The sequence below is a fragment of the Balaenoptera acutorostrata genome, chromosome 5 (assembly GCF_949987535.1).
Source record: "Balaenoptera acutorostrata chromosome 5, mBalAcu1.1, whole genome shotgun sequence".
NCBI classification, from domain to species: Eukaryota; Metazoa; Chordata; class Mammalia; order Artiodactyla; family Balaenopteridae; genus Balaenoptera; species Balaenoptera acutorostrata.
In genome coordinates this window covers 46,836,687-46,861,029 of record NC_080068.1, presented here as the reverse complement: position 1 = coordinate 46,861,029, position 24,343 = coordinate 46,836,687, and the positions used below count along the sequence as shown (strand labels likewise).

The 24,343-nt window shown below is 37.6% G+C and overlaps 1 protein-coding gene across 1 annotated transcript in view; it reads right to left on the bottom strand.

The window, feature by feature from the left end:
- The window catches only part of ANTXR2 (ANTXR cell adhesion molecule 2), a 154,600-nt gene that overhangs the window by 79,810 nt on the left and 50,447 nt on the right, over positions 1–24,343 (bottom strand). Inside the window, exons 11-12 of the mRNA XM_007165603.3 lie at positions 20,430–20,508; positions 4,837–4,932 (exon numbers count right to left, since the gene is read on the bottom strand). Of these exons, the coding sequence (XP_007165665.2) occupies positions 4,837–4,932; positions 20,430–20,508 (175 nt within the window). The remainder of the gene's footprint in view (positions 1–4,836; positions 4,933–20,429; positions 20,509–24,343) is intronic.

Sequence of the window (24,343 nt, the reverse complement as noted above, 5' to 3'; positions counted from 1 at the left end):
ATTAAAAAAACAAATAACCCAATCCAAAAATGGGTGGAAGACCTAAATAGACATTTCTCCAAAGAAGACATACAGATGGCCAAGTGGAACATGAAAAGCTGCTTAACATCACTAATTATTAGAGAAATGCAAATCAAAACTACAATGAGGTATCACCTCACACCAGTCAGCATGGCCATCATCAGAAAGTCTACAAACAACAAATGCTGGAGAGGGTGTGGAGAAAATGTAATCTGCTGTTTTCGGATGGAATGTCCCATAAATATCAATTAAATCTATCTGTTCTATTGTGTCATTTAAAGCTTGTGTTTCCTTATTAATTTTCAGTCTGGATGATCCGTCCATCAGTGTAAGTGAGGTGATAAAGTCCCCCACTATTACTGTGTTTCTGTCGATTTCCTCTTTTATAGCTGTTAGCATTTGCCTTATGTATTGTGGTGCTCCTATGTTGGGTGCACATAGATGTATAATTGTTATATCTTCTTCTTGGATTGATCCATTGATCTTTACGTAGTATCCTTCCTTGTCTCTTTCTTTATTTTAAAGTCTAGTTTTTCTGATATGAGTATTGCTACTCCAGCTTTCTTTTGATTTCCATTTTCAGGGAATATCTTTTTCCATCCCCTCACTTTCAGTCTGTATGTGTCCCTAGGTCTCAAGTGGGTCTCTTGTAAACAGCATATATTTGAGTCTTGTTTTTGTATCCATTCAGCGAGCCTGTGTCTTTTGGTTGGAGCATTTAATTCATTCACATTTAAGGTAATTATTGATATGTATGTTCCTATTACCATTTTCTTAAGTTTTTTGGGTTTGTTTTTGTAGGTCCTTTTCTTCTCTTGTGTTTCCCACTTAGAGAAGTTCCTTTAGCATTTGTTGTAGAGCTGGTTTGGTGGTGCTGAATTCTCTTAGCTTTTGCTTGTCTGTAAAGCTTTTGATTTCTCCATCGAATCTGAATGAGATCCTTGCAGGTTAGAGTAATCTTGGTTGTAGGTTCTTCCCTTTCATCACTTTAAATATATCATGGCACTCCCTTCTGGCTTGTAGAGTTACTGCTGAGAAATCAGCTGTTAACCTTATGGGAGTTCCCTTGTATGTTATGTGTTGTTTTTCCCTTGTTGCTTTTAATAATTTTTCTTTGTCTTTAATTTTTGCCAGTTTGATTACTATGTGTCTCAGCATGTTTCTCCTTGGGTTTATCCTGCCTGGGGCTCTCTGCACTTCCTGGACTTGGGTGGCTATTTCCTTTCCCATGTTAGGGAAGTTTTCGACTATAACCTCTTCAAATATTTTCTCGGGTGCTTTCTTTCTCTCTTTTCCTTCTGGGATCCCTGTAATGTGAATGTTGGTGTGTTTAATGTTGTCCCAGAGGTTTCTTAGGCTGTCTTCATTTTTTTTTCATTCTTTTCTCTTCATTCTGTTCCGCAGCAGTGAATTCCACCCTTATGCCTTCCAGGTCACTTATCCGTTTTTCTGCCTCAGTTATTCTGCTATTGATTCCTTCTAGTGTATTTTTCATTTCAGTTATTGTATTATTCATCTGTTTGTTTGTTCTTTAATTCTTCTAGGTCTTTGTTAAACATTTCTTGCATCTTTTCCATCTTTGCCTCCATTCTTTTTCCGAGGTCCTAGATCATCTTCACTATCATTATTCTGAATTCTTTTTCTGGAAGGTTGCCTATCTCCACTTCATTTAGTTGTTTTTCTGGGGTTTTACCTTGTTCCTTCATCTGGTACATAGTCCTCTGCCTTTTCATCTTGTCTATCTTTCTGTGAATGTGATTTTCATTCCACAGGCTGCAGGACTGTAGTTCTTCTTGCTTCTGCTGTCTGCCCTCTGGTGGATGAGGCTATCCAAGAGGCTTGTGCAAGCTTCCTGATGGGAAGGACTGGTGGTGGGTAGAGCTGGGTGTTGTTCTGGTGGGTAGAGCTCAGTAAAACTTTAATCCGCTTGTCTGCTGATGGGTGGGGCTGAGTTCCCTCCCTGTTGGTTGTTTGGTCTTAGATGAGCCAGCACTGGAGCCTACAGGCCCTTTGGTGGGGCTAATGGTGGACTCTGGGAGGGCTCACACTAAGGATTATTTCTCAGAACTTCTGTTGCCAGTGTTCTTGTACCCGCTGTGAGACACAGCCACCCCCGCCTCTGCAGGAGCCCTCCAATACTAGTAGGTAGGTCTGGTTCAGTCTCCAATGGGGTCATTGCTCCTCCCCCTGGGTCCTGATGCACACACTACTTTGTGTGTGCCCTCCAAGAGTGGAGTCTCTGTTTCCCCAAGACCCGTCAAAGTCTTGCAATCAAATCCTGCTAGCCTTCAAAGTCTGATTCTCTGGGAATTCCTCCTACCATCGCCAGTCCCCCAGGTTGGGAAGCCTGATGTGGGGCTCAGAACCTTCACTCCAGTGGGTAGACTTCTGTGGTATTAGTGTTTGCCAGTCTGTGAGTCACCCACCCAGCAGTTATGGGATTTGATTTTGTTTTGATTACGCCCCTCCTACCATCTCATTGTGGCTTCTCCTTTGTCTTTGGATGTGGGGTATCTTTTTTGGTGAGTTCCAGTGTCTTCCTGTTGATGACTGTTCAGCAGTGAGTTGTGATCCTGGTGATTTCGCAAGAGGGAGTGAGCGCATGTCCTTCTACTCCGCCATCTTGAACCAATCTCTCTCTCTCCCTGCTTTTAAACCTACTTTAGGAAGCATATGCTCTGATTCATTTATTCCTAGGTCTAAATACAAGCTCATACTCAGGGCTAGCTGCTCTACAGTCTATATTTCTAAATGTAAAATAAAGATGGTTCTCTCTATGAAGTAAGTTGCAGAAATTAGTAAGCATTCATGATGCTTCTGAGACTAGGAAGCCCTCCTGACATCGTAAAAACACGCCTTAATGGTGTCCCTCTGTGCCTTGCATAAAGAAATATACTGCATGATGCCCAATCTGCAGAGACCCAGGGATGGAACGGATCTATTCTCACCACCTGATGATTGAATCCTCTCTATAATACCCCATGTTATGGTGGAGACTTCATTTGAGTACATCTAGCAACCTCCCAAAGAAGCCCATTTCAGTCTTCACAAGCATCCTTTTAAAATACCACTTTGATGCTTTTGAGCCCTCTGGTCAATATTATATGAAATTGCAAAGTAATGAAATAAGGAAATCCACCATTGTGAAGTTTAAATTAAAAAAACAAGGAGCACACATCACATTAAGGCACCTTTTTGCTTTTTAATTTGAGACTCAAGAGTGCTAGCTAGCCTAAAATCACCATATCTAAGATAATCAAGATTACTACAGGAAACCGTTTGAGCATAAATTGCTATGGCAGGAAACTGATTAGTTCAGCAAAGAGACAGGATGCTTCTTGTCTCTACTGTTGTCTAAGTTAATTCTGTGCTTCCTCCATGGGCCAACTGCTCGGAGAAAAAAGATTGTAAAGTTGTCTCATGAAAGCAGACTGAAGTACAATGAATAATAAACGCAGGAGTAATACAAAGCACTGCCTGAAGTTGCAAGGAAACGGAAATCAGTCAGCAGCGGGAAGGGGAAAAAAGTCAGTCTAGTAATATTATGTAAAACACTACTCTGATCTACAGAATATAAAGTTCTATATAATGTGCTGATAAGGAAAGGAATATTATCAAAATAGGTAGTAGCATGCTTTGAAGGAGCACTTCTTCAGAACAACCTTTTCTACGAAGCCTGAACAATCCAAGTTGTATTGCTTGAAATGTGCTGATGTTTTTTACTCAACGTTCCACCCTGTGGCAGGAAAAATAATGGCTCTATAAAAATGTCCCCATCCTAATTCCCTGGAATTGTGAATAAATTGCCTTCCAGGGCCAAAGAGACTTTGCAGATGTGATTAAGGTTAAGGACCTTGAGATAGGAGATCATCCTGGATTATCCAGGTGGGTCAAACCTAATCACATGGTTCCTTAACACTGGAGGTCCTTTCCCAGCTGGGTTCAGAGTCAGAGGAACATGTGACTACAGAATAATGGTGACAAAGATGCAACGTGGCTGGCTCTAAAGGTGGAGGAAGGGGCTCACAAGGCAAGGAATGGAGGTGGCTTCTAGAAGCTGGAAAACGCAAGGGAGCAGATTCTGTTCTAGAGCATTAAGAGAGGAATGTATCACTGCCGATACCTTTTAACCCAGTTTAGCCCAGTGAGACCCATGTTGGATCTGTGATTACATAACTTAGATAATAAATTTGTGTTGCTTTAAGCCACCAAATGTGTGGCAATTTGTTACAGTAGCACTAGAAAGCTTATTACCCATATTCTTTCAGAGGTTTGACTCAAACATGAAAGATGACACAACCTGAAATCAACTGTCGTAACTTCAAAAGTGACTGTTTAACAGATACCCTAGTCATTTGCACATGACTTATTTCTAAAATGTTTTTCTAAGAGGCAAACAGAGAAGGTCCTGAAATAGTAGATCTTTCAAAGAGGTAATGAAACATTCAATAAGCACTGAAAAAAAAAAAAAAAACTGACAGATTATCAACCTCTCTCAATGAATCCAGCAGAACATATCATTCAATTTTCTTGAAATTCTTCTGTACTTGCATGGAAAACCCTTTATCCCTACAACCTGTCCTACCTTCTTTTCTCCTTCTTCACCCAAATCTGATTTTGAAGCCTTTTTTTGATGAAGTTTTATAATGAACATTGATTGGCATGCATGAATACAATTTATTATAATGACAAAAACTATTAAAATTCAATTTGTTAATTGAAACTTTGCTGTTGTTGAATATTGATTCATATTTCAGCCTTACTTTACACCTTGATGTTTAAAAAAGAGTAGGATTGCAAATCCTTCTTACTCACCACTTTGCAGCAAAGGGGCCAAAACCACCACATCAAACCGATGCCCAAGAGTAGCAGTAACACCAAAATAGCAATGATGGCTGCAATCCCACTAGACTAGAGGAAGCACAAAACAAAAACAAGGATGTCAGCAAAGTTTAGGGTCAAATCCCAAACACATATTTTTTAAGGAAACATCAGAAAAAATTACAGAAAGCATCATAATCTTAAACCAGATTTCTCTTATATTCCTTTAAATTCTTTAAATTCCATAAATTACCTTATACCCTATTTATATTCTACTTTATTACATTTATATAATATATTAAGTATATTATAATCTATTTGTATTAAATTTCCTTATATTTCATGTATATTAAGGCAGGTAGTAATTAGTATAAAAATCTTCCAAACTGTTTGAAATTATGCCTTAAAGAAAAATAGGAAAAATCACAATTTGGGTTTGTACGAATGGTCTGTATGGTCCCTACCTTTTGTCTCTGGGAAAGGATTATTCTGGTTACAAGCATGATTACCTCTAGGCAGAATTTATGCAGAATTTTCCCAGACTTTTTGATAATGGAACATTATTTACTTTACATATGTAAATAGTAGGACAAGATGATTATCAAAAATCACTAATCAGGTGGCAAACCAACAACAATGGTTCTTGTATGCATCAGGAAAGAATGTAACCTTATGCATTCATATATCAGAAGATGTCTCAGGGCAGCTCAAGCACTACCCACACAAGAACCACACTGGTGTTTTTTCACTTTCTAATGACGATCTCCTCCAGGCCTAACACCCCTGCTCTGGGCTCTGCCTCTGACCCCCTTCTTCTACCAAATACCTATGCATCCTATAGGGCTTAGCTTAAACCATTTCCTCAGGAAGACTTCCTTGTACCTTCTGCCTAGAAAATGCCCCTCCTTACTGTACAAGGCATAGTTCTCTGTACTTTAATCTTAGCATTTATCACAATATATTTATTGATTTATTTATTTATGATGAACTACAATTTTTTATTTAATTTGTCTTTTCTATATTCACTGTGAGCTCTAGGAAGGCAACGCCTATGCCCAACCTACTTACTAATGTGCACTCCATGTCTGGCACTTAAAACTATTTACTAAGAGAATGAACTCCAAATAAATATGACTGAAAAAGCCACAAAAACAAAGAAGAGTGTTTGCTGAATTTTTAGTGCAGAGATAAAGTTTCCAAGAGAACGAGTTGTCTCTTCCAAACCACTGCTCTCCGGGATCCCCAGTAATCATGTTTGGTTTGTGGAGTTTTTTTTGTGGGGGAAGGGGAAGATTTCAAGGAAGAAAAAAAAAACTGTAAATAAATCAATACACTGTCTGGGTGGAAATTTGGGCCTTTATAAGGCAGCTTTTCAGGGATATATTTCCTATCATTCAAAACAAATAAGTAGTACAAGCCCAGAAGTCAAGGCAAGAGCCACATTTAGCCCAAGAGCTGACAGAGAGAAAGGCTGGGTGGGAAGAACCTATCAGTTTCCATCTTAGAATAGCATTGTCTTAAAAATATTAGTCTGGAGGTCTAATTTTAAGCAAGTTGTTTAATTTCTCAGGGACTCCATTTTCTAATCTACAAAATAAGAAAGTCAGTTGTTCCCAAAGCATGCTTTGCCACAAAGCATCTTTGTGGCAAATCTATAACCAGGCTATCTCTCTTAGAAAAGCACTGCACACATTAGCATATTTTTAAAGCCCTGAATGGCTTTGTAGTAAAAAAAAAAAACAGTCCAACTTATATCAACACTGATCAATTTTTTTTTTTCTCATAACATTATCAATATCCTACAGAAATCGGATTTCCTAGAATCCATTTTGGGAAATGTTAGGATTGATCAAAGCTAAGAGACTTTCAGATGTTGAAGCAACAATGGTGGTAGCATTTAATTAGAACATTTTATAATGGAATTTGAATAGTAATACATAATAACCTATGCATAAAGAGATAATGATCTTTATGTAAACAGTTGTTTGTAAATAACTGAAAAGAGAAGAGAAGGTACTTTTCAAAAGTATTACTTTAGGGAGTGCTAGCAAAATATACTTGGTATAGCTAACCACAAAAATCTTGAAATGTGTGTCACAGTTTCCCTATATCATCTGATAGTATCACAATGGAAAAAAAAAGAAAAAGAGATTACCATATAGTGACTTGTAAACTATCTCAAAACAGATCAATTTTCAAAGACGTTGATTACTAACAGCACTTCAGTTTTAATAAATCCATTAAAAAATAATTTTAAAAATAATTCTCAAAGCAGCATAGACCATAAAACATGTATTAATTTCAGAATTTTTTTAAGGAAAAGATTAAGAATCAAGTATACATGAACAATTAAAGCTATCCTTTAACTTCTAATTTTGCATCTGGATGCAAGAGGGAATAACCATACAAGCTATTTAGGTAACTAATGTTAGGTTTCAAATGAACCAGAACAGACACCACCAAAATATCACCTAGAATCCTTGAGTATGTCATTTAATTTATTTTTCAGAAGACAACAAAAATAACTACAGAAACTTCACACACAGACACATAGACACACAATCTTCATAAAGCTCTAATATTTACTATTAGACCATTCTTAAGGCACTTGAAGACGTTACCACATATTTACCATAAAAAATTAATTTAAAATTTAAGAAATGAGAAGACATGCAGTCATCTTGCAACTTCTTGATGTACAGTTTGGTAGAATGAAAGTGTAAGCTCAACATGTAGTCACTGATGTAACCTAAACGTCTAAATCAGTGTCTTGCACACAGAAAGTTCTGTGTGTGTGTGTGTGTGTGTGTGAGAGAGAGAGAGAGAGAGAGGAGATAAATACTTTATAGGAAATTTCCTGGCAAATATCTAAGTTCTCTGTCCTCAAAACCAAAGAAAGTAATTCAGAGCACAAATCAGGATACTTATGAAAGCACTCAAAGTGCAACTTTCTACACAGAATTCTAAAAGTTCATGAACAAATCATACAATTCTCCACAGGCTTGATTATACTAAGTTCTGAAATCTAGACAAACAAGAATATAATGGGAAAAGAATGTCAAAGAAATACATAGAAAACTATGATATCCTATGGGAGAAATGTTGTCAAATGTATAAATTCATGATTCCACCTTCAAATATAAGGTCTTACATAAGATAGCCCCGATCTGTGACCGTTCATGTATGGAATGAATGCAGCCTTCCCCACCAGACCTTTCCCACATGAGGATCGAGCCATGGCATCCATGGAAATGCTCACCATGTGGCTGTGCACACCACTTCCAAAAGGGTTGTATGAACATTTGTTTTTCCCTTTTCTTAGAATTCAAATCCTATGTTCAGAAATAAGGACGTGAAACTGGAGGGTGTGAATATGCTAAAAGTTTAGTGGTTAGTTTTTTCTTTCTACAAATGTGTCATGAGCAGGAAATTCGGAAAATCATACTGACAGAATATAAAGTAGATGGGCTGGCCATGATAGGCAGTCAAAATTCTTGGATTTTCTTTCAAAAATGCCCCTGTTAGGAACACTGACAAAACATTATGCACATCCAGATGCAAACATACATTTAGTATAATAATATTATCATCTCAACTGATTCTGAAAATTAGTCTACAAGAAAACTGACTATGAAAATACACACTTTCTGAAGACCTACAGACTTAATCTTTATCACATTTAAGAGAGGCATGATGGAAAACAGGTCACAGTAAGCGAAGAATTTAATGCAACCCGAACTTGCCATAAACACAGCCCTGGATGCCCCAGTCCCAGACATTAGCTCAGTTCACTGCATACAAATCCAGGCTTTCCCAGTTCCTTTGTTTTGATTTGCCAGAGCCGTTATCAGAGCATGAAAGACTTCAGCCATGAAAGGGAAATTATTTCATTGCTCACATAACTTTATAAACAAATTAAGAAAAGGTCAAACACATAGATTTCAGTCCTATGAGCAGATACTATGCTGCAAACTGCAGAGTCAGATGAAACTCGATCTGGTTACGCAGAGTTATGTATCATAGGTGGAAACTAAAAGCCTCTCACCTCTGTTTAGGTGCGCTGCTCTTTAAACACTAGGCAGTTAAAAAGCTGCCAAAGCTATAATGTTGCACAAGTCTTCATGAAGCCCACAGGTTAGTTGGAGGGACAACCCTTGAACACACAATCATAAATGTGAGAAGTATGGAAGGAGAGTACAACAGAAACAGGGCAAAGCAGGGACTAGCCTGGTCTGGGGTTCTGAGAGGACCTCCTGAGGAAGTTCAAGAAAGCCCAGGAAGGGAGTGGAGGTCAAGAACAAGAAAAGACAGCTTTGTCTGAAAAATAGAATTTGAGAGGCCTTGGTAGTACCTGAAGCAGCTGAAGAAAATAATGGAACACAAATTTCTGGAAAGCAGTAATCCTCTTTATTACAGAGAGAATTGGCCACTTGTTGGGTTAATATCCATTTGTTAGATGACCTTCCAATCGGCCATTTGTTGGATCAATTCTTCCTAGCTATAGTTCTGAACAAGTAGCATTTTCAGATGTCTACAAAGACAAATTAGCTGAGGAGTCCAGTTGGAGATTTAGTACCCAGATGTTGGTCAAGGCTTTGAAGCCAAAACTCTTTTAAGGGTTAAGTTGGGGACACACCAGAACCTTGAGCTTGATTTCAGGTTAAAAGGAATATATTTTCTAGTCATCCTGGACACATTCAGTCTTTGAACTTCATCTGCATCTAATTTCCTTTTCTTCATTAAAAGGAAGTTATAATGTACAATGAAAAACTTCACTCCACCAAATAGAACTGAAATTCTAGCTAACAGAATGACAGACGTATAAAAACAAATCAGAGTCACTACTGTACTTGCAAAACAACTATGGGAAAAGAGGAATCACTCAAAAATTTCAAAAGTGCGTGAATAGCCTGTTGCAATCTATCTAGAAAATAATTAATCACAGCAACCACAATAGAATAAAACAGACACAGAAAAGGGGAACTAAATCTCCACAATTTTGCTTCCATGAATTTAGAGCTAGGGGAAGAAAAAATAGTCATAAAATAGGTAATGATTTCATTTACTGGATTCTTTTGAAATATTCCATATCAGGAACTAGCAAACTACGGCCCAAAGGCCAAATCAGCTCATCTGTTTCATAAGATGCCTGGCAAGCTAAAAAAAATTTTTTACATTATTACATAGCTGAAAAAAATTTAAGGAAAAATATATTATCAATACATGAAATTCAAATTGTAGTGTACATAGTATGTTGAGCATAGCCATGCCCGTTTGTTTATATGTCTATGGCCGCCTTTGTGTTATAGTGGCAGAGTTGAGTAGTGTAACTGTGTAGCCCCTAAAGCCTAAAATAATTACTATCTGACCCTTTACAGAAAAAAATTGCCAACCTCTGTCTTATATAAATCAAATTAGGACCTGGTAACGAATGGCAGATTGTGCAAGTATTCAGGCCAGGGGAAGACAAACTTGGGTTCAATTCTCAATTCTAGCATTTACTCGACTATGAAACTGAGCAAGCAATTTAACCCCAGGGCCTCCAGGCTCCAAGTCTCCCCTTTCTCGGGGGCAGTGAAAGCTGAAATCAGCCAATATTCTGCTCATCAAGCTGTGTAGCATGCTGAGGGTTGGATCCACCTACTAGCAGAAGCATCTTCTAATGTGTTTGCATCAATGTGCACTAAAGATTGGAGGTGGCTCTCTGTTCCTCAGTTTTCTCATCTGTAAAATTAAGGTAATAGTAATAGCCTCCTCTTGAGTGGTGAGAATTAAATGAAATCATGAAGTGCTGAGCACATATGTAGGGCTTAGCACAGTGTCTGGCACTTAATTAGTGCTCAGAAAATTTGTTCTTAGTATTATTATTCTAAAAGAATCAGAAGAGCAGTGGCCCAAGGGGGGAAAAAAGACATCTTTCACTGAATTGTTTAAAGCGGAGACACATTTAGATCTTCTGAGACAGACGAAAAGCATGGACTGCCTAAGTCTAAGCCCTCCTCAGATTCTAGTGTTAAATCTTTTAAGTCCAAACCTTAGTTTCCCCACTTTTAAACTGAATATACAGGTACTGTCACTCATTCCTTTAACAAATAATTTTGGAGCACCTGCCTCGTGTAAGGAACAGGCACTGAGAGGGAGACAATGAGCAAGGCACAGACTGCAGAGAGAGGCCGAGAAGTAAACAGGAAATTACAACCCAGTGACATAAGTGCCTTAATAAGACCGAGCCCGGATGCTCTTGGAGAACAGAGGAGCGTCTTTATTTGTGAGATTTCCACAAGTATTAATCAATTGCTAAATAATGGTGTTTTATTTTGTTTGGCTTTTCAAATGCCTGTGAAGAGCCGAAAGCATCATCCAAGAATGAGTAAGATTACTAACTTCATCTCTCCTAATTATCACATCCGAATATGCCTGAAAGGCTAGGTATCACGTAAATACAAGGCCGGTATTTATCATAATATTACCCACTGTCTTCTTCTATTCTGAATAGAGATGTAATGCACACATCTGCAGGTACTTTCTCATCAGCTCCATTCTCACTTTCTACATCTATAAAACGGTGATATTACTACCACACACCAGACATATTTGCATTTAAATCAAAATAGTGGTTAAATCTAATGAGAAAAGAAGAATTATCCCGTGGTTATGTAAGTCAAATAATTATGCTGTACACCTTAAACTTATACAGTGCTGTATGTCAATTATATCTCAATAAAACTGGAAGGAAATAAAAAAACTCTCTAGCCCTTTGTCTCAGCAGAGTTGAGTTCAATCTCTCATGAACGTGGAAGATTTTCTTCCCTTCATTCATTTTAACACTGTGTACTGAGGTTTAGGAACCACAGACCTGTAGGATGAACTCTAAGCTCTTTTTTTTTTTTTTTTTAGGCCATGGATAATCTGATCTAAATTTTCTCTTTCCAAGCTTTCCTTCCACTATTTTTACCACAACCAAATATATCTACTTTCAATTTTTTTTCATTAATTTTTTATTAAAGTATAATTGCTTTACAATATTCTGTTCATTTCAGGTGTACAGTATAGTGATTCAGTATTTTTGCAGATTATATTCCTTTAAAGGTTTTATAAGATAACGGGTATAGCTCCCTGTGCTATACAGTAAATACTTGTTGCTTATCTATTCAGTATATAGTGGTTTATATCTGTTAATCCTGTATCCCTAATTTGTCCCTCCTCCCTTCAATTTCTGTTTGCTATTTATCTGTAAAATGCTCCCCCCTCCTCTCCCTTTGCCTAAGACCTGCTCTCCTTTCAAGACCCAGTTTATCTCGGTTCCTCCATAAATACAAAACATTTCTCTGGCTTTCTTTCCCTTCTTGCTCTACCTACTAAAAGCTCCTTTTTTTTTTTTTATTAAAAATCATGTGGAATTTGGTTGACTCTTTCATTCCATACAACAGCTCCCAAATGTGCACCTCCAATCCAGACCTCTTTCTAGAACTTCAGACTTGTGTATTCAACAGCCTTTCTGACACTCCCACTGAGATGAAAAATGGACGTCTTTCACTCAACATTTCCAAAACAGACCTCCTCAACTTTTTCAAAAAACGGCTCTACCTGATGACAACTCATCTTTCTAGTTGCTCAGATGTAAAAGCCTGGAACTGTCCTTATTGTCTTTCTGTCACACCCATATCTAATCTGTCTAGGTATCCGGTAGACTCCACCTTTAAAATATATTCAAATCTAACCACTTCCCACCATCTCCCTTGCTATCTCCCTAGTGGAGCCACCATCCCCTCTCCTAGATTACTGAACTAGCCACAGAATTGGTCTCCAGGTCTCCACATTGGCCCCTACCTGCAAAGTCTATTTTTGCACAGCAGCCAGAATGATCCTTTTAAAACACAGTCATAGCATGTCATCTTCCAGTGGCTCCTGTTTCACTTAAACTCAGAATCTTACACTGACTTAACAAAACTCTCCATGATCTCTCCTCTCCCTCCACTCTCTCCTACTCATCTCAGGCCTCCTCCTCCCCCAGCTACCTCCACTCTGCACACTGGCTGCCTTTCTCCTCTTTAAACCAGTCACATACAGTCCCATCTTAGGCTCTGTTCAAGCTGCTCCCTCCGCAAGAACACTCTTCCCTTGCACGGTCGTCAGGGCTCACTCCCTCACCTTCCTCAAGGCTTTGCTTAAATCTCTTCTCAAGGGAAAGTATTCAGATGCCTTATTTAATATAACAACGTGACCCCAAACTTTCTCTCCATCTCTGACACAACTGATGTTCCTTTTTCTGAAATCACCTTACTCTTAAAACCACCTCGAGTCATGTTACACTCCCCTTAGAACTAGCAAGACCTAGAAAGACTTCCTCTTTCCAGGAAGCAAACAACCTGTACATTACAAATGAGTCATTTGGCTTCAGCATCCCTGCACACAGAAACTGTGCATGGTTACAGGATGCAGACAAAGATTTGTTTTCCTGCTTCTGTGGAAGAGAGGTGAAAAAAGACGGCTGGAGGTACAGAAAAGGAAGGAGGATGGAGAAAGAATGCCATTTCAGTGAGCAAAACACTGAGATACCATATACCACAAACATGTGTAATCTCAACCACATCCTGAGGGACCAGGAAACCTACACATTACAACATCCACAAAACCTATAAATTGCAACATGAATTGAAGATAAAAAGGGGAAAAAAACAACTAGCTATTTTCAAAATAAAAACAGGTGTTGTTAAAGAGTTATCCAAGGCATTTAATAGTGACCCAAGAGTCCATATGGATGCTTGTTTTCCCTGCAATGTTTTCTTACAACAAGAAACAAACTATCTCTCTACAGATAATATTGAGTTGCTTTGTTTTGTTTGCTGGAGGAAGGATGTCTCTCAAATTAAAAGATCAAAATATAAAACCATAAAATCATGAGATGGAGGCTGCGCCTTCAAGATGGTAGAGAGTAAGACGTGGAGATCGCATTCCTCCCCACAAATACATCAGAAATACATCTACATGTGGAACAACTCCTACAGAACACCTACTGAACACTGGCAGAAGACTTCAGACCTCCCAAAAGGCAAGAAACTCCCCACGTACCTGGGTAGGGCAAAAGAAAAAAGGAAAAACAGAGAAAAAGAATAGGGAAGGGACCTGCCCCTCTGGGAGGGAGCTGTGAAGGAGGAAAGGTTTCCACACACTAGGAAGCATCTTCACTGGCAGAGATGGGGGGTGGCAGAGGGGGGAATCTTCGGAGCCACGGAGGAGAGTGCAGCAAAAGGGCTGCAGAGGGCAAAGGAGAGAGATTCCTGCACAGAGGAGCAGTGCGGACCAGCACTCACCAGCCCGAGAGGCTTGTCTACTCACCCGTCGGGATGGGTGGGGGCTGGGAGCTGAGGTTCAGGCTTTGGAGATCAGAGGACTGGGGTTGGCTGCGTGAACACAGCCTGAAGGGGGCTAGTGCACCACAGCTAGCCAGGACAGAGTCCAGAAAAAAATCTGGACCTGCCTAAGATGCAAGAGACCATTGTTTCGGGGTGCGCAAGGAGAGGGGATTCAGAGCACCAGCTAAACGAGCTCCAGAGAAGGGCACGAGCCACAGCTATCAGCGTGGATGCCAGAGATGGGCATGAAACACTAAGGCTGCTGCTGCAGCCACCAAGAAGCCTGTGTGCAAGCACAGGTCACTATCCACACCTCCCCTCCCGGGAGCCTGTGAAGCCCACCACTGCCAGGGTCCCATGATCCAGGGACAAGTTCCCCGGGAGAACACACAGTGCGCCTAAGGCTGGTGCAACATCACGCTGGCCTCTGCCACCGCAGGTTTGCCCCGCATCCATACCCCTCCCTCCCCCAGCCTGAGTGAGCCAGAGCCCCTGAATCAGCTGCTCCTTTAACCCCGTCCTGTCTGGGCAAAGAACAGACGCCCTCAGGCGACCTACACGCAGAGGCAGGTCCAAATCCAAAGCTGAACCCCAGGCGCTGTGCGAACAAAGAAGAGAAAGGGAAATCTCTCCCAGCAGCCTCAGAAGCAGCAGATTAAATCTCCACAATCAACTTGATGTACCCTGCATCTCTGGAATACCTGAATAGACAACAAATCATCCCAAAATTAAGGCAGTGGACTTTGGGAACAACTGTAAACTTGGGGTTTGCTTTCTGCATCTAATTTGTTTCTGGTTTTATCTTTATCTTATTTATTTATTTAGAGATTATTATCACTGGTAGATTTGTTTATTGATTTGGTTGCTCTCTCTTTTTTTTTTAATATATATTTTTTTCCTTTTTATTTTTTTGTGAGTATGTATGTATGTGCTTCTTTGTGATTTTGTCTCTATAGATTTGCTTTTGTCATTTATCCTAGGGTTCTGTCTGTCCGTTTTTTGAGGGGTTTTTTTGTTTATTTTTTAGTATAGTTTTTAGCACTTGTTATCATTGGTGGAATTGTTTTTTGGTTTGGTCGCTCTCTTCTTTCTTTTTTTGAATTATTTTTTATTTTTATTTTTAATAATTTTTTTATTTTAATAACTTTATTTTATATTTTCTCTTTCTTTTTTTTTAATCACAGTTTCAATTTAGTGCTTGTGATTGGTCTGTTCGTATTTTCTATTTCTTCCTGGTTCAGTCTCAGAAGGTTGTGGCAGGGCGTATTTAAAGGGATGAAAGGGAAAACTTACAACCAAGATTATACCCAGCAAGGATTAACTGCTCCAACCAAAAGACATAGACTGGCTGAATGGATACAAAAACAAGACCCATATATATGCTGTCTACAAGAGACCCATTTCAGACCTAGGGACACATACAGATTGAAAGTGAGGGGATGGAAAAAGATATTCCATGCAAATCGAAATCAAAAGAAAGCTGGAGTAGCAATTCTCTTATCAGGAAAAATAGACTTTAAAGTAAAGACTATTATAAGAGACAAAGAAGGACACTACGTAATGATCAAGGGATCAATCCAAGAAGAAGATATAACAATTATAAATCTATATGCACCCAACATAGGAGCACCTCGATACATAAGGCAAATGCTAACACGTATAAAAGAGGAAATCGACAGTAACACAGTAATACTGGGGGACTTTATCACCTCACTTACACTGATGGACAGATCATCCAGACTGAAAATTAATATGGAAACACAAGCTTTAAATGACACAGTAGAACAGATAGATTTAATTGATATTTATAGGATATTTCATTTAAGAACAGCAAATTACACTTTCTTCTCAAGTGCTCATGGAATATTCTCCAGTACAGATCATATCTTGGGTCGCAAATCAAGCCCTGGTAAATTTACGAAAGTTGAAATCGTATCAAATATGTTTTCCAACCACAACGCTATGAGACTAGACATCAATTACAGGTAAAAAACTGTAAAAATACAAACACATGGAGGCTAAACAATACACTACCAAATATCCAAGAGATCACTGAAGAAATCAAAGAGGGAATCAAAAAATACCTAGAAACAAATGACAATGAAAACATGACGACCCAAAACCTATGGGATGCAGCAAAAGCATTTCTAAGAGGAAATTTTATAGCAATACAATCCTACCTCAAGAAACAAGAAACATCTCAAATAAACAAACTAACCTTACACCTAAAGCAATTAGAGAAAGAAGAACAAAAAAACTGCAAAGATAGCAGAAGGAAAGACATCATAAAGATCAGAGCAGAAATAAATGAAAAAGAAATGACAGAAAAGGTAGTAAATATCAATAAAACTAAAATCTGGTTCTTTGAGAAGATAAACAAAATTGATAAACCATTAGCCAGACTCATCAAGAAAAAAACGGAGAAGACTCAAATCAATAGAATTAGAAATGAAGGAGAAGTAACAACTGACACTGCAGAAATACAAAGGATCATGAGAGATTACTACAAGCAACTACATGCCAATAAAATGGACAACCTGGAAGAAATGGACAAATTCTTAGAAAAGCACAACCTTCCAAGACTGAACCAGGAAGAAATAGAAAATATAAACAGACCAATCACAAGCACTGAAATTGAGACTGTTATTGCAAATCTTCCAAAAAACAAAAGCCCAGGACCAGATGAGTTCACAGCGAATTCTATCAAACATTTAGAGAAGAGCTAACACCTATACTTCTCAAACTCTTCCAAAATATAGCAGAGGGTGGAACACTCCCAAACTCATTCTACAAGGCCACCATCACCCTGATACCAAAACCAAAGATTTCACAAAGAAAGAAAACTACAGGCCAGTATCACTGATGAACACGGATGCAGAAATCCTCAACAAAATACTAGCAAACAGAATCCAACAGCACATTAAAAGGATCATACACCATGATCAAGTGGGGTTTATCCCAGGAATGCAAGGATTCTTCAATATATGCCAGTCAATCAATGTGATACACCATAGTAACAAATTGAAGGATAAAAACCATATGATCAACTCAAGAGATTCACAAAAAGCTTTCAACAAAATTCAACATCAATTAGTGATAAAAACCCTCCAGGAAGTAGACACAGAGGGAACTTACCTCAACCTAATAAAGGCCATATATGACAAACCCACAGCCAACATCATTCTCAATGGTTAAAAACTGAAACCTTTTCCACTAAGACCAGGAACAAGAGAAGGTTGCCCACTCTCACAACTATTATTCAACATAGTTTTGGAAGCTTTAGCCACAGCAATCAGAGAAGAAAAGAAATAAAAGGAATCCAAATCATAAAAGAAGAAGTAAAACTGTCATTGTTTGCAGATGACATAATACTATACATAGAGAATCCTAAAGATGCTACCAGAAAACTACTAGAGCTAATCAATGAATTTGGTAAATGAGCAGGATACAAAATTGATGTACAGAAATCTCTTGCATTCCTCTACACTAATGATGAAAAATATGAAAGAGAAATTAAGGAAACGCTCCCATTTCCCACTGCAAAAAAAGAATAAAACACCTAGGAATAAATCTATCTAAGAAGACAAACGACCTGTATGCAGAAAACTATAAGACACTGATGAAAGAAATTAAAGATGATACAAACAGATGGAGTGATATACCATGGTCTTGGATTGGAAGCATAAATAATGTGAAAATGAGTTTATTACCCAAAGCACTCTACAGATTCAATACAATCCCTGTCAAACTACCAATGGCACTTTTCATAGAACTACAACAAAAATTTTCACAATTTGTATGGAAACACAAAAGACCCCGAATAGCCAAAGCAGTCTTGAGAAAGAAAAATGGAACTGTAGGATTCAGGCTCCCTGACTTCAGACTATACTATAAAGCTACAGTCATCAAGACAGTATGGTATTGGCACAAAAACAGAAATATAGATCAATGGAACAGGATAGAAAGCCCAGAGATAAACCCATGCATATATGGTCACCTTATCTTTGACAAAGGAGGCAAGAATATACAATGGAGAAAAGACAGCTTCTTCAATAAGTGGTGCTGGGAAAACTGGACAGCTACATGTAAAAGAATGAAATTAGAACACTCCCTAACACCATACACAAAAATATACTCAAAATGGATTGAAGACCTAAATGTAAGTCCAGACACTATTACTCTTAGAGGAAAACATAGGAAGAACACTCTTTGACATAAATCACAGCAAGACCCTTTTTGACCCACATCCTAGAGAAATGGAAATAAAAACAAAAATAAAGAAATGGGACCTAATGAAACTTAAAACCTTTTGCACAGCAAAGGAAAACATAAACAAGACGAAAAGACAACTCCCAGAATGGGAGAAAATATTTGCAAACGAAGCAAGTGACAAATGATTAATCTCCAAAATATACAAGCAGCTCATGCAGCTCAATATCAAAAAAAAGCAACCCAATCCAAAAATGGGCAGAAGATCTAAATAGACATTTCTCCAAAGCAGATTGCCAACAAACACATGAAAGGATGCTCAACATCACTAATCATTAGAGAAATGTAAATCAAATCTACAATGAGGTATTACCTCACACTGGTCAGAATGGCCAACATCAAAAACTCTACAAACAATAAATGCTGGAGAGGGTGTGGAGAAATGGGAATCCTCTTGCACTGTTGATGGGAATGTAAATTGATACAGCAATTATGGAGAACAATATGGAGGTTCCTTAAAAAAACTAAAAATAGAACTACCATATGACCCAGCAATCCCACTACTGGGCATATACCCTGAGGAAACCATAATTCAAAAAGAGTCATGTACCACAATGTTCATTGCAGCACTATTTACAATAGCCAGTACATGGAAGCAACCTAAGTGTCCATTGACAGATGAATGGATAAAGAAGATATGGCACATATATACAATGGAATATTACTCAGCCATAAAAGGAAACGAATTTGAGTTGTTTGTAGTGAGGTGGATGGACCTAGAGGCTGTCATACAGAGTGAAGTAAGTCAAAAAGAGAAAAACAAGTACCGTATGCTAACACATATATATGGGATCTAAAAAAAAAAAAAAATTGGTTCTGACAAACCTAGGGGCAGGACAGGAATAAAGACTCAGAGGTAGAGAGTAGACTTGAGGACACGGGGTGGGAAAGGGTAAGCTGGGATGAAGTGAGAGAGTGGCATGGTCATATATACACTACCAAATGTAAAATAGATAGCTAGAGGGTAGCAGCCACATAGCACAGGGAGATCAGCTTGGTGCTTTGTGTCCACCTAGAGAGGTGGGATAGGGAGGGTGGGAGGGAGACTCAAGAGGGAGTAGATATGGGGATATATGTATATGTATAGCTGATTCACTTTGTTATATAGCAGAAACAAACATACCATTGTAAAGTCTTTATACTCCAATAAAGATGTTAAAAAAAAAATCATGAGATGTGAGAAAATGTTTAGGCTTGGGATTGGTCTTTTGAAGGGCAGGAATTTTTTTTTTTTTAGTTTGATTTATATATTTTTAACAAAGAAAATGCACTCATAAGAATATCAACCATGTGATCAGTTCCTTTTAGTGCTTTGTGTTTTCATGTTCAACAATCTAATGTCAAGATAAACCAAATAAATTAAGTATAAGGAAAACACTCTCTTATCAATGGAATTTATATACCCAAATATTGCATCTTAGGTAGTGCAAATCAACCATCTTAACTAAATTATAGCTTCAGTGTAGTTTCAAACCAAGATATTATAAAGCTCCCAAAATCAAGTTCCCTACCCTTGAGAAAGCACCAACATTAAAAGGGACAAAATAATAAGCTCACTCATTAAGATGCACTAATAATTTCAAAAACATGATAAATGTCTTAGATACTATAATGCAACCTTCATTAAAAGAAAGACATTATTTCCTTTACATAGTTACTGTTTTAAGAAAAAAATGCTTCATTTGGAAATCATTTTCCTACCTTATTCTAATATTTAAATATGACTTCAATTTTATAAATATCAAAGTATAATGTATACTGTCTTAAAATCCCTTTTAAAGGAGACTAAAAGAAAAAACAAAACAACCTACAATAAATTCTATACAAACCTTTTCTTGTAATGGTCTCCAATGTTATTATTTGTACTTTCTTTACTATAGGATGCAACAATATTGAAGGTCCATAAATTATTTCTGGAGAGAGTTATTTTTAAAAGGAAACTTTATGTGAACAGTAACTTACACATTCTGTGGCTGTGACTGTTAGCGAGCCTGAGATGACAGAATTTCCTCCATTAAAGCTCACTGAAACATCAAGAGTTCTGAAAGAAAACGCAGAAACAATAATTAACAGTAAATTAAAAACTGGAGTTTTGTGGAAAATTTTTTTCCTTAAATAATTCAGAATTAGCCAGAGTCTACTTTAAAAGTCAAAGCATTTGATCAGTTATCTTAGTGTTTTTCTTTCATAATTCTAGTCCTTACTCAGTAGCCAGAGGCAAATTCCTTAAGTGATCTAATTGTTCCTAAAAGAAGCATTAATGTCAATAGAAACATGAAGAAATTCCTGTTGTTGTCATTGTTCTAGTTTAAAATAATACATTTTTAGGAAAAAAATTAAATTAAAAAATTCCTTAATCCAGAAAAATGCTGACATTGTTTCAGGTTCACAAAAACCTAAAATGGGGAAAAATACTTCCATCCGATTTAGCTTTTCCCTGTCTCTAGACATTACCATTATCACAAGATCATTGTTTAAGAATATAAATATGGAAATAGAAAGAAACTGGGCATAGAGGGAATTTACCTCAACATAATAAAAGGCATATATGACAAACCCACAGCCAACATCATTCTCAATGGTGAAAAACTGAAAGCATTTCCTCTAAGATCAGGAACAAGACAAGGGTGCCCACTCTCACCAGTATTATTCAACATAGTTTCAGAAGTTTTAGCCATGGCAATCAGAGAAGAAAAAGAAATAAAAGGAATACAAATTGGAAAAGAATTAAAACTGTCACTGTTTGCAGATGACATGATTCTATACATAAAGAATCCTAAAGAGGCCACCAGAAAGCTACTAGAACAAATAAATGAATTTGGTAAAGTAGCAGAATACAAAGTTAATGCACAGAAATCTCTTGCATTCCTATACACTAATGATGAAGAATCAGAAAGAGAAATTAAGGAAAGAGATTTGCCACTGCAACAAAAAGAATAAAATACCTAGGAATAAACCTACCTAAGAAGGTGAAAGACCTGTATGCAGAAAATTATAAGACACTGATGACAGAAATCAAAGATGATACAAACAGATGGACAGATACACCATGTTGCTGGATTAGAAGAATCAACATTGTGAAAATGACTATACTACCCAAAGCAATCTACAGATTCACCCTATCAAATTACCAATGGCATTTTTTACAGAACTAGAACAAAAAAATCTTAAAATTTGTAGGGAGACACAAAAGACCCCGAATAGCCAAAGCAATCTTGAGAAAGAAAAACGGAGCTGGAGGAATCAGGCTCCCAGACTTCAGACTATACTACAAAGCTACGGTAATCAAGACAGTATGATACTGGCACAAAAACAGAAATACAGATCAATGGAACGGGATAGAAAGCCCAGAGATAAACCCATGCATATATGGTCACCTTATGTTTGACAAAGGAGGCAAGAATATACAATGGAGAAAAGACAGCCTCTTCAATAAGTGATGCTGGGAAAACTGGACAGCTACATGTAAAAGAATGAAATTAGAACACTCCCTAACACCATACACAAAAATAATCTCAAAATGGAATTAAAGACCTAAATGTAAGGCCAGACACTATCAAACTCTTAGAGGAAAACATAGGCAGAACACTCTATGAGATAAATCACAGCAAGGTCCTTTTTGACCCACCTCCTAGAGAAATGGAAATAAAAACAAAAATAAACAAATGGGACCTAATGAATCTTAAAACCTTTTGCACAGCAAAGGAAACCATAAACAAGACGAAAAGACAACCTTCCGAATGGGAGAAAATATTTGCAAACAAAGCAACTGACAAAGGGTTAATCTCCAAAATATACAAGCAGCTCATGCAGATCAATACCAAAAAAACAAACAACCCAATCCAAAAATGGGCAGAAGACCTAAATAGACATTTCTTCAAAGAAGATATACAGATTGCCCACAAACAGATGAAAGGATGCTCAACATCACTAATCATTAGAGAAATGCAAATCAAAACCACAATGAGGTATCACCTCACACCAGTCAGAATGGCCATCATCAAAAAATCTACAAACAATAAATGCTGGAGAGGGTGTGGAGAAATGGGAACCCTCTTGCACTGTTGGTGGGAATGTAAATTGATACAGCCACTATGGAGAACAGTATGGAGGTTCCTTAAAAAACTAAAAATAGAACTACCATACGATCCAGCATCCCACTACTGGGCATATACCCTGAGAAAACCATAATTCAAAAAGAGTCAGGAAAAAAAAAAAAAAAAAGAGTCAGGTACCACAATGCTCATTGCAGCTCTATTTACAATAGCCAGGACATGGAAGCAACCTAAGTGTCCATCAACAGATGAATGGGTAAAGAAGATGTGGCATATACATACAATGGAATATTACTCAGCCATTAATATAAATGAAATTGAGTTATTTGTAGTGAGGTGGATGGACCTAGAGTCTGTCATACAGAGTGAAGTAAGTCAGAAAGAGAAAAAAAAATACTGTATGCTAACACATATATATGGCATCTAAGGAAAAAAAAAATGGTCATGAAGAACCTAGGGGCAAGACGGGAATAAAGACGCAGACCTACAAGAGAATGGACTTGAGGATGTGGGGAGGATGAAGGGTAAGCTGGGACAAAGTGAGAGAGTGGCATGGACATATATACACTATCAAATGTAAAATAGATAGCTAGTGGGAAGCAGCCACATAGCACAGAGAGATCAGCTCGGTGCTTTGTGACCACCTAGAGGGTTGGGATAGGGAGGGTGAGAGGGAGGGAGACACAAGAGGGAAGAGATATGGGGATATATGTATATGTATAACTGATTCACTTTGTTATAAAGCAGAAACTAACACACCATTGTAAAGCAATTATATTCCAATAAAGATGTTAGAAGAAAAAAAAAAAGAGAGAGAGAGAGAAATGTACCACAATGTTCATTGCAGCTCTATTTACAACAGCCAGGACATGGAAGCAACCTAAGTGTCCATCGACAGATGAATGGATAAAGATGTGGCACATATATACAATGGAATATTACTGAGCCATAAAAAGGAACGAAATTGAGTTATTTGTAATGAGGTGGATGTACCTAGAGTCTGTCATATAGAGTGATGTAATTCAGAAAGAGAAAAACAGATACCGTATACTAACGCACATATATGGAATCTAAAAAAAAACGGTACTGATGAACCTAGTGGCAGGGCAGGAATAAAAACACAGATGTAGAGAATGGACTTGAGGACACAGAGAGGGAAAGGGGAAGCTGGGATAAAGTGAGAGAGTAGCATTGACATATATACACTACCAAATGTAAAATGGATGGTTAGTGGGAAGCTGCTACACAGCACAGGGAGATCATCTCAATGCTTTGTGATGACCTAAAGGGGTGGGATAGGGAGGGTGGGAGGGAGGCTCAAGAGGGAGGGGGTATGGGTATATGTGTATACATATAGCTGATTCACTTTGTTGTACAGCAGAAACTAACACAACATTGTAAAGTAATTATACTCCAATAAAGATATTAAAATAAAAGTTATTACAAGATGCAAACTATTATATATAAAATGGATAAACAATAAGGTCTTACTGTATAGCACAGGGAACTATACTCAATATCCTGTGATAAACCATAATGGAAAAGCATATGAAAAAGAATGTATATATGTATAACTGAATCACTTTGCTGTACACCAGAAACCAACACAATATTGTAAATCAACTATACTTCAATAAAATAAAATTTTTTAAAAAATGGAAATAACAAACCATTGAAAGATAAAATATAGAGAAAGTGATCATGAAAGACAGAGTAAACTAAATGAAAAAAAAAAGGAATGCAATTTACATGTTTGTAGGCATTTGTTGTAAATGTTCAGGATTTTAAAATATCCTGACAAAGGTAGAAAAAAGGGAGAAT